At 32.7% G+C, this 12,103-nt stretch overlaps 1 protein-coding gene across 5 annotated transcripts in view; it reads left to right on the top strand.

Annotated features, from left to right (window-relative positions):
* LOC129943381 (protein madd-4-like) overlaps positions 1-12,103 on the top strand; it is a 158,841-nt gene that overhangs the window by 50,967 nt on the left and 95,771 nt on the right. For 2 of the 5 annotated variants that reach the window (XM_056052785.1, XM_056052782.1), the window contains exon 1: positions 5,916-6,866. The exons of 1 other annotated variant lie outside the window; for it this stretch is intronic. In XM_056052785.1, coding sequence (XP_055908760.1) covers positions 6,859-6,866 — 8 coding nt within the window. In that variant the 5' untranslated portion in view covers positions 5,916-6,858. Of the gene's footprint in view, positions 1-5,915; positions 6,867-12,103 lie in introns of those variants that run through there. 2 more of the 5 variants (XM_056052784.1, XM_056052786.1) reach the window with 1 other exon arrangement.

Here is a 12,103-nt window from a genome sequence, read left to right as displayed (position 1 = left end):
CTTTACAGATTGACTAAAGACCATTTTAAAAACTCTTGAAGTTAAGTTTTTAGGTGTCTGACAACACACCTCTTCCTCCCCCCCTCGGTTAAAAGTCTGGATCCGCCCTTGAGGTGGTGAAAGAGTGGATGCATGAGCACAAAATTGAGAACACAAAAATTGCAGTCGCGCCAAATGGAGCCAAATCAATTCATAAGGTAGAACAAACGGGTATTCACTTTATTATGTTACCTCCTACCAGAGGTGTTTAAAAATGAGAAAATAAGTCTTTAAAGGGAAAGAGAAGGAAAAACGACTCTCACTGAGCGTTCGATGTGGCAAAAAATAAAAAGACTTGAAACTTAGAAGGACCTAAAGTACAGACTGACGTTAAGTCAAGTTAAGACAATGAAAGTAAGTTTTTAAGTTTGTTTTATACTTTGGAAAAGAATCTAAAAAAAAGAAGATGAAAAATAGTTTGTGAATTTGTTAAAAGGGTGGTGTAACCTGGTGGGACTGATGAGCAAAATGAATCATCCCATGTGAGTTTACCATTTTTTCAGAGTGCCAATCATTAAGTTAACAAGGATTTATGGAATATGCATATACATATGCATGTTTAATATGATAACTTTAGATATACCAAAGCTTGGAGTACGTAAAAAGCTCGTGATTTTATTAAACTATGAATGAGTTTTTCTAATAACATGCATTTTAATAAACCTTGAAGGAAAAAAAGCTTCTGAATTATTTTAAGTTATTTTTTTCGATGTTTGATAAAATCATGTTTCTGTATTTCTCAAAGATTTGACTACCAATTTAATTGGTTGAAAACAAAATCTCTACTCAGTTTTTAAAGTAGAATGGCTGAAATTTTGAATTTTAATTTGTTGCAAATACTGAACGCAAACTTCAGATAATTCCACGAAATTTCGTGAACTATGTTCAGTGTAAACAAAAATTCTACAGGTATTCTCCAAACATGAAATATAAAAAAGAAACAAGTCACAAACCCTAAAGTATTGTTTAACATGTTTGCTGATTTTTTAAAAAGTTTCCAAGAAGACTCTTTTTAGTAGGGGAGCCCAAGAAGGGATTTTGGGATTTCCTACAGCGATTAATATACAGGGAGGTACCTAGTATAGGGTACTACCTCCACCAAGTATTAGCACCGTATATGTGGCCACGCGTCAAGGATAAAGGATCAGATTAGTAACAAAAAATTGATCATCTGAAATTCTCGAGCGCGTAAGATTAAGGTAGGGTAAGTTAATTATATGCTAAAAAGTGTATATTCCACTAATCTGACTATTTTCGATTGACGATAAGAAGTAGGCGGGTTACAAACTTGTAAAAAAAAAGTCATCGTGACTTTCTCGAGCGTGGCTAATTTTTTTTTTAATTTGAAGGTAATAATTCAACGTTCACAAATAATATATAATCTGGCGATTATATATTATTTGTAATAAGCTGGATTTAAGAAAAATTAATTTATCTCAAATACTCAAGCAAGAAAAAAATAATTTAATTAAACAAATTTTTTTTTTGTAATTTTCAATTTTCTCAAGAAGGCATAAAATCATCTAGTTTTCAGTTTTTGATCAAAAACAAATAAGAGCAATAAATTCTTAAATAAAAACAATAGTATATAATCTTGAAGTATTGAAAAATTAAACTTTAAACTACCGCCGTAACGGGGGGAGATAGACACCCCCCTCTCATAGTACAAAATTCTTGTTTTTTACTGCTCTTAAAAAATCCGTTATAATATCTTGTCACCTAAGTTATCGTACTCTCCCCCTACTCCCCCTAAAAAAAAATCTTTCCATTGTCAGATTAGGCGAATCCCTCCAGATAATCGTCAGATTAAGAGACAACACATTTAGGGTATATACATGAACCATATATTTCAAAATCTGACGCGCTCGAGTATTTCAAATGGCGATTTTTTTGCAAGTTCTAATAATGGCCGCGAGTTTGGGTCACATCCAAATCGTCAGATTATTACATAAGAGCGTTTTTTTAAGTTCACTTAACATCCCCTTTGAAAATCTGACGCACTCGGTTAAATTTTTTTTTTACCGTTTTCAACCCTTACGTACCACCACTCCCATCATGGAAACGGTCAGATTAACATACGTATATTTTCAAAAATACGTAGAACATGGATGCTATTAATATCTGACGCGCTCGAGTATGTCAATGCAACTGTTTTTTTTTACATTTTTGAAAACTTATAGCCGCTCCCCCCACCGATGAAAGTGTATATATAACATTTTTTTGTTTTTATCATCTAAGCTTCGCAATCCAATAGGTCTCTTTGACGCTCGAGTAAATCCCGATTTAGCATCCTGGGCTCCCCTACTATTTCGAACTTCTCATAGCTCGACACTTATTACAAATCCTGAATAACTTCCCCAGTTAGCTCACGTTAATCTATTAATCTCCATACCATGTTCTCATGCCATGCCATGTTCTCATTTTACAGTTTTGGGTCCCAAGCATCTTATCTGTAACTATCGTCCTAAAGCTAAATTATTTGTAAGAAGAAAATCTACTGTTACAAATCTACTTCAATTTACAACTATTTGTATTGATATTTTCGAGAAAAGCTTTCAACAAAGCTTTGACAAACTTAGCCATAAAGCACTTTTAAATAAGTCAGATCAAATAGGACTACATGAAAAATAATTGCTTGGATATCATCTTACCTTACTGATAGACATTATAGTGTCTGGTGTTGTCAGTTGTTGGTCAGTTGTTATTTATTTATTGATGACCTTACCTAACTTGACCTCTCTAACTTAAAAAATTCAATGACATAAGCAAATGACGTACCAATATTTCGAACAGTTCATTTCGTAACGGACTGCGAATTATTACATAATGATCAACTTCTCAAGGTTAAATTTGACTGATCATAATATTAACTACATTTTAAAAAAGCTACTAGAATTCAAGGCTCTAAGAAACGAGTTGGTTGATGGTTCAAAGATCCTTTTGTCCTTAAAACTTTATATGTACGTATCATTTGTCAGATCAGTTCTTGAATACTGCGGTTGTATAATTTGGGCTCTTTATTACTTCACTCATATTCATTGACTATAAGGTGTCCAAAGAAGATTCTTAAGGTTTACTTTGCCGATCAAACTGTGGTTTAAACATTTTAATTAACTAGTTTATAACGACATTATAAAATGAACATAATTCGTTGTAAATTCTGTTAATTTTAATATCAATAATAACACTGGTCAACAAAATTTTAACTTTGTTTTGCCACCTGGACTTTTTTGATATTTGTTTGCTTTAGTTGGTGATCATAAGAAAAAATATATAGTTAAAAAAAAATTTGTTGGCCAAAGATTTTATTTTATTGAGTAACTTAAAATATTGCGTAATAACACAGATCTTGTTAATCAAAACTGTATTTTTTTTATAAATGACTTAATAAATCTTAGATTTTCTTCCATGTTTCGCTTCTGGTTGTTCCCTTTTAATTGCCCAGCAGTAATCCGCTAACATATTTGGGTTCCATTTGCCCTAGAACCGCTTCTCCGTATTCAAAATGTGTTGCACTAAATTGTCAGGAAAAAAATCCAGGTGGGAGTCTAGTGGATCTTAAGTGACATGTTGCAACCCAAAGCTTTATATGTCATTAACAGCTCGCTAACCAACTCCCTGTAGCTGTAAATCTTGTGGTTACCCAACAAATTTGCAACAACATTTTTAAAAGCCTTCCATGCAGATTTTTCCAAATCGCTTAGTTTTTAGACGAGATCGTAATAGTTCTGATTGTTTTTTGGACAAATTTAGATTCCGAACTAAATCATTTAAGTCTCCTTGAGTTATGAAATGTGGCACGTTTGCGATTCCTTTAAACTGAAAGTCATCGTCCTCGTCAACACATTTACCTGAAGTGGACGGGTGTGAATGGTCATTCTCAACAGACGTAGTTGCAACTAGTAATAGTTCTGACAATTTTTTACAATTAAAGACTGGTCTTATAGCCGAAGATAAGTTAGGGTAAATAATAGTATTTTTTTTCTTGTATTTTATACCGTTTACGTCAGTGCGACAAAAATAGCAATCCGAAATGTGATCTCGCTGTTCAGTTCATATCATGTTTACTGCAAACGACATAGGTTGTGCGCCTTTCTTTCAGTCGGTTGAATTTTTCACACACGTTATGCAACAGAAATAAGGAGCCCAGGATTTGTCTTGATGAGCGACAGAAAAACAAAAACGTTGGTGATAACACTCCAACACAAGATTCGTAAGTTTCGTCTTTGCTTTTTGAATGTCAGTTCTCCGCAAACATACCATAAATAGATAGGATCATTGTTACACTTCCTTGACAAGTTCACAATGTTAATAACAAAAAAATGCTAAAACAAAAAGGTGTTAAAATGCAACCACAAATATTTTTAAAACCGTTTACTTGGAAGAGCTTCTGTTAATTTGCTGCGTAGTACAAGTTTTGAGTTATACCGTATCACAACAAAACTGAATCTAATTGACACTTGACAATTGTGATTTAATAATGAGACTAGATTGACAAAACAAAATTACCTATCAAAGCTCGTGTGACAAAACCAGTGTTGACCAGTGTAATTCAAAATCAAATTTTTCTCACAGAAATTTTAAATATAAAAATTGACAATTTCTGCTTCATTTTCAAATTCCCAAGAAGGTCAACTTTTGATTTTAAACTAATGAGTTAAGAAAGAAATTAGTAAAAAAAAAAAACGTCTACTAGCATTCTAACTCTAGAATTAAAATAAACGTTAAAGTTGATCAACTTGAATGTTTGCCTTAAATTAAGCACTAGTCGCAAGCAATCACTAAATTTTTTTAAATAATAAGTATGTTGTATTCTAATTCCTCATTGTGTTAAAATAAAAAATGTATATAGTGATTGGTGCTATAAAATGTCTTACCTTTAATCCCCAATAAATAATATCGTAGCACATCAGTATAAAATGAACAAAAGTTCAAGATAAATCGTCAGTCCATGCTATTCTATTTCAAAACTAAAATCTTTTGCTCGAAAAAAAAGAACTTCTCCAGGAATCACCCAACATTTTTTAACCTAATTTTTTATTTTAAAGTGTATCTTTAAGAGCAACAAATTCAATGCGTTTCCATTTTTTATCTTAAACTACATATATATGTTCTTTTATGGATACCACCCATTAAGTCTCAAAATTCTAGAGCGTTTCAGAGACAAAAAACATAATTCTTCACAACAGTATTTCCGATAACCAAATTGACCACTCCTGCTTTATGTCAGTTTATCTCTAATCGCCTTATAACGAGGTCACCTTCCTTTTATGTTAACGGGTTAAAGGGTCTGAAAGATTCTTGATTTAAATATAGATAAATATGTGCATTAAAATCAACACTTTAAAAATGACATTGACAAACCTACAACCAAAACTCTCTTCCTTTTAAGGCTTCTTATTTTAGACGACAGATAGAGGTGAGGTTATGGAAGTGAAAATGAAAGATGTTTAAGTGATTTCTGATAAAATCAATTAAGAAAACTCTTTGAGTCATTAAAAAAAATGTCAAAACGATAAAACTGTTAATTCGACACCTACACGCCACGCCATTGATTGTCGTCACGTCTTTGGTAGACTACATTCTTCACACAATTGACAAAATTTCACTCAAATTGTGGTCCTAATTTAATTTCTCAATTACAGTGAGTGGGGTCAGTTATGGATTTGACTCCAATCTGATGCATCTTGGCAACATGTTGCCAGCAGCAAAGAGTTGTGCATTGCGCATTGTATTTCCACTCAAACAATCCACCTTCATGTCGCTGAGTCATAGCTCTCCTCAGTGCAACTCACTCTAATAGCAAACGGCCGATACCACACGAAACCGACACGACGAAGAACATCCCAGTTCATTCTCCATCGGAGGGCTCGAACGGAGACAAGTCTGGCGAGCGTGATTATGGTGCGATAGCGATTGTAGGAAACAAGTTCTTGATTATCCCGTGCTAAACGTTGCGACCGTGGTGAATTTCTTTGCTATTCTTACCACCCGCGCTCACGAATCTCTCACTATATTGGATTTGAGTTAGATTTCAATGCGGGCAAATGCTCGGGTAACGTTTTTGTCCATGTTGAAGAGTTTTCCCCACATTTGAATTGGCTCACTAAGTTGGAGCCATAAAGTGCGTGAGGGTTGTTCGTCAGTGTTAAAGTGACTTTTACTCGGAACGGAGCTGGCTTGTTAACTTGTACGGATAAACTGGACGAAATAATAAACCGTTTTTACCTTCAAAAGTTATTAATTATTTAAGAAAATTGTAATACAAAACAAAAACAACCAACCATAACCTTCTTGGAGAGGAGAATTTAATAGTTCCATACAACCTAACCGAACTTATGTTAAAACCCCTTTTTCGATTTAAGCCGTTTTACTATTCGAACGTGACTTGGAACGTAATTTGGATAAAATTATTGCTTTTGCGGTAGGCGCTGCTTGTGTTGTGTGTCGCGAAGTTAAACTTCCCTTGCATCCCACCCACAATCTAAATCGAGTTGAAGAAGAAGTCCTTCGTTTCCTTTCTTCTGTTAACAATTGTTGTTGCGTTTCTTTGGAGTTAGAATTATTATGAATAAGTGCGGTTGAGAAATAAATTCAGTTTCTGGTTCCAATTTTAAAGAGTGTTGCACTACAGTGCCTAAAGTTTGATGGTAAATGCAGATTGCATTTACATGTTAGAAAAATTTTAAAAAAAGTTTTAAAAAAATCATTTTTGTCGAGTGAGAATTTGTGTCAAATTTGCATCTTCCATTAAAAAGGATTACATTTGGATCTACTTTTGTTTGGTACACAAATGGATAAGAATATATATTCAAGTCGATGATAGTGTAAGTTTTGTGATGTAATTTTAATCTAGTTTATTTTTGGATTTTTGTTTTCTTTTTTGATTGACTTCCTTCTTATACCCAGAAGGATATTGAGTCATTTTGTTAAGTGAAACAGAAAAACTGTAAAAAAAAGTCAAGGATATCTTGAGACACAAACCTGTGACACATCTCATTGAAAAATGTCAACTTGATGGTTGACGGATGACGGTGGTGGCGTATACTCACTGTCATTCTCAGTTCACATTGTCACATTGCTTCGGGTTAAATTCTACAACAACTTAGCCTCATCATCATCATCGTCGTCGTTGTTGTTGTTGTTGTCCTTGTTGGATACGAAAGAGAAAAAACAAACACAGAAAATGCAACCAAGTTTAGCGAGGTCGGTCGGCGGCGCGGCGCGGCGCAGCGCGGCAAATGAACTTTGTGTCTGGAAAATGTCACTTTTATTTATATGCGAATAATATCCGGAACATCCCGGCTGTAGATGGTTTGTGTTCTGGGTTCTGGCTTCTTGGCTATGTTATAATATGCGGCCTCTTCAGTTTGCAAGTGCTGGGCCTGGGACATGGCACCACCATAACAGAGGGAATGGAGTGCACGTTTAGCTTCCATTCTCACAAATATGACTTGAGGAGTAGAAACCTCTACCAAGCATTGTTTGTAAAGGAAAAGGCAAAGGAAATAGAATAGGTGGATTGAAAATAACCGCTTCAAACAAATATTTTTTTTAATTGGAGTTACCATAATCTACCTGAAGAAGCAAGTCTTGAAATATTTGTGCGTAACGACAGAGTTAAAAACAGATAAAATGATATATCATTAATTTAAACCGGAACCAAAGTTTCAATGTAAGAATTTTTTGAATAACCAGGACTTTCAATTCTAATACAAATTAATTTAGCTCTGATGGAGAAAAACTAGAATATTTCAGCAATATTTTCGGTCCAAGGAATAAACGCCAATTGTTTCCAGAATAAAGTTAAAAGGTTTGACCGAAATTGCAAAATTTAAAATCTAGGACACAATTGTATCTACTCGTATTTTCCTAAAAAAAAATTGTTTTTAAATTTTTGAAAGCAGAAAAGTGATCTGAAATTTATGGAATTCGCTTTAAACAAATAAAGCAATAATTTCTTTGGACACGTTATATTATTATATACAATAAAGAATAATAACCAATAAATTAATTTAGTGGCACAACTACTCGTAAGAAGTTCAACAATAACTTTCAACCGTCATTGTGTGAGTGCTACGGCAGAAAGCGTTCATACAGTCTTTGCGAATCCGAACGAATTGCAATTTCTCATGCAACGCATTAGTATTGACCCATTCCAAACAATTGTGCATACAAATCCAAAAAAATAGTCCTTAATATATTCAAGATCATAAGCTTATGTGGTTCGAAAACAATTTGATAGGGCGAACATGGGATGCGATCAAAACTGATAACTTCCCTTCCATTTGAAGTAAACATCTTTGTTCTCCTAACACTTGAAAAACACTCGAAAAACATTTCTTCACCATTTTTTTTGTTAGGTTTTCGTTATTCTTTTTAAAAAGCTGTCAGTTGAATTTGAAAAAAAAACTTGAATTTAGCGACATTATGTTACATATGAAAAAATAAGTCTGATGTCATTATCTCTTTTTTCCCTAAATTTTGAATCGAAAACCAATTTTTATCACTGTTCGTATTATTTTTTAAAAACAATTAATTTTTTATAAAATAATAAAAGACAAATTGGATTTTTCTAAAGGCAATATCTTTAATTTTACTAATAATTAATAATGTTTTTTTTAGGTTTTTATTTTTTATTAAAAAACTGTCAATATGTCGAACAAATATCATTTTTAGTTCGTTAGATGCTTGTTTTAAAAATTATATTTATTTGGTATCACATCACCTCAAACAATATAAAATTAAATTTAAGTCACCAGCGTTATGGGTTCGTGAAATATTTTGGGTCAACAAGAAATAATTTTTTTTTTAAATTGCCATACTAAAAAAAACGCCCACTAAATTTGTTTGAAGGTCTAAACAAAATTAAGTTGAAGTCGATATCTAAACTGGTTCTTGTACATACCTAAACACGCACACTCAGCCATCTTTCTACAAATCTTTGCATTAGGGAACTTAAAACGTCGAAAATTGTCAAAATTCTTAATTCTACATATCTGATCGATTACAATATCTTTTTTGAAAAGTTTTTCTTTAATTTAATTTTGCAACCCAAAGACAGAATCATTTTTGTTCGTAAAATATTCACGTTGACAAACATTTGTATTGTGGTTTGTATTTCAATTTAGCTTGATATCACAATTTTTGAAACAAAATTTAATACATCTCTATAGCATCATTGATTTGTGAAAAACAACAACTCATTTTTTGAAACCCTGTTCTACACATCTTGATGTAATCTGTGCGAAAAAATTTATTTGAAGCTCATATTTCTACTCAATCTAGATAAAGGTTAAAAGGTTCTATTTCATTCATTCATTTTATTTAACTTAAATATTAAAATTGTCATTTTTGAATAAGTTGCTGTTTGAATTGTTAAAAAATTAAAATTATAACATATAGATTTATTTGAATTAATATCATAGGATAGTAAATCACCGTTTGTTCGTTAAAACACACAAAACATTACCTTAAAATTATATTTCCAGTGATGTTTCGAAACGCTGGTATAAGAAAAAGGATGGACAAAACAATTTTAAACCTAAAGAGTCGATATAGTTTATATATAAATTAATAAAGCTTGCTATTCTATTTTTTTTTAAAGGTGGTTAAATTTTAAGGGCGGATGTTGATTTTTAATAAAACACAAATTATTTAAGAAATGACTGTCGTTCCTTTTTATTATGATATAATTAATATAGTTCGATTATGTATGGAACAAAATATCGGCCAAGTCGCAGCCGCGAACTAAGCGGCCGTTAATGTGTCGAATTATCTTATCTTTCAGCTCTTGAATTGTAGCTAGCTCACCGAAGCAGCTAGCTTACATGCGCAAAGGAACCATTATTTCGTTTGCAGTGAGACAAGTGGTACCATCAACATATCCTCTACATCCATATCTTCGATTTCGGGCCATAAAAAGTTCACTATCATCTCTATTTGGAAAAAATACGACCGATGATACCGGCCATACTTTTAAGGTAAAAACGTGACTCATTATTGAAGATGATTTTCTTCGAAAATGTATCATCCCCTGTTGCCATTTCTGGCAAACATTCCGACCATTGAACACGCTTGAAATGGCAAAGAGGCGTGTGTAAATGCAAATCTATTGAATAATGCTCATCAACGACGAGTGTAAGAGGAGCTATTGTTGTTTTTTTTTCACGGGTATTGCCTCCTGCGCGGAATCGACAAATACTCCAGGACTAATTCTTGTCATGAAAAAAGCTTTCTCAAATAATCCGTTCGGATTCGTCTTAAAATTGTAGGTCCCCTCCATTTCTGACAACATTACTCGCACACAGGAACGGTTGAGAATTGTAAGCCACTAGGCCCTAGTTCTCCACGGACTGTTGCGCCACCCAATTCATTTATTTAAAATTAGCTGCATGCACTATTGTTTTCACATTTCATACGAACGCGTTTTTTTCACGATTTGTCCGATTTTATTCATTTTTATTTGAACGCCCCTTTTCATAATAAGCCAGAATAACTTTAACGTAATACTTGATCGAGTATTATTCCATGGTTTAAATTAAATCAGTCTGACTGATTGATGTCAAATAAAATGCAGACAAAATCTAGACATTGAGGTGTGGTTCACATTCTACATCGGCCCTTAAAATTTAACCAACCTTTAGAAAATATTGAATTCCATTCCTCGGAAAGTCAGTTGTCTAAGTTTTTATCATTCGATATTTTAAAACGTATTTACTTTTGATCTTTCAAGACTTGTATTTAAAATACATACAACTCTCTCATAACCGGATACCCACAATACTAAGAAATTTTTCCAGGTATGAAAGGCATCCGACCATGTGAGGTTTTTGTTATTAAAGATAATACACTTTTGTACAACAACTAAATCTTTAGGCATCATAGCTTTTTAAACTAATGGAAATAATTGTTTCTTCAAAATAAAAAACAAAATGGTTTCAGTAAAATGTATATAAATGCTAATTAATTCCCAGAATTTTAGTCCTGCCAGAAATATATGCGATTTCTTAGGCTGTTTTAACAAAAACAAATCCAGAACAGTCAATATTTCTTGATTTTTCTCCGATTCTTCACATTAATAAACGCATAGATTGTATTATCATCTAATTTTGGAAACATGTTGTTTCTCTGATTTTGTATGTTTAAAATTCACTTTAGAATTAGGTATTCCACGAAAATTGTTATTTCTTTGTTATAAAGGACGAACATTTCTTGAGATAAAATAAAAACAAAAACCATAATAATAATACAAAACCAATCTTTTCACAATCAAAGGTTGTTTTTACAGGAAGGAAGAAAATATTATGAATATGTATGAGGGAAGAAAGAAAAACTATATTTGTGTGTGGCAAAATGTGTGTAGTGTAGCTAGCTTTCGAAGGACATCCCACATCAAAACAACATTCATCTGAAAAAGTAAAAGAAATTATTTAATGAGGAAAAGAAAATGTTTTTTCACGAACTGCACAAATAGTAGGCAAACGGGATATAAAAAAAGTTTTCCAATATTTCCTCATGAAACAATAGTAGAGTAACAGCACTTGACTAAGCTATTTATTCCTATATTATATTTGAAAGCACACATTAGATTTACGTACCTACGATCAATTGATTTTATTTATTTGTGTTTATTTTATCTTGTTTAAGCGCTTTGCATTGATTAAGATGTATGAGTGTTGTCCATGGGGTCGTATTTCCTGTAGTTACCACAAAAACATTCTCTCCATGAATGCTTATTAATCAAATCAGCTTTATGCAAAACTTAGATTTTTCCCACAGATAAATAAAAAATTAATCTACAAGATTAACAGGGAGTGCAATTGAGAGATTTGAAATATATCAGGTGATGGCAATGGCGATATCGAAGACTGACTGTTGTTAGGGGAAAATCTAAGACTTGATGTACAAATATACGAGAATTGAATTTGTACACAAATTTAATTGAAAAACTTTATCCGGTAGTTTCGAAGTTAAAAGTTCGTCTTTGGAATATATTTTTGCTGTCCGGATGGATATCTGGATGAGTATAGGAATCGTTCACCGTCAGTCTTATATCTACCTA

The sequence above is a fragment of the Eupeodes corollae genome, chromosome 1 (genome assembly GCF_945859685.1).
Source record: "Eupeodes corollae chromosome 1, idEupCoro1.1, whole genome shotgun sequence".
Lineage (NCBI taxonomy): Eukaryota > Metazoa > Arthropoda > Insecta > Diptera > Syrphidae > Eupeodes > Eupeodes corollae.
This window is presented reverse-complemented; position numbering and strand designations above follow the sequence as displayed.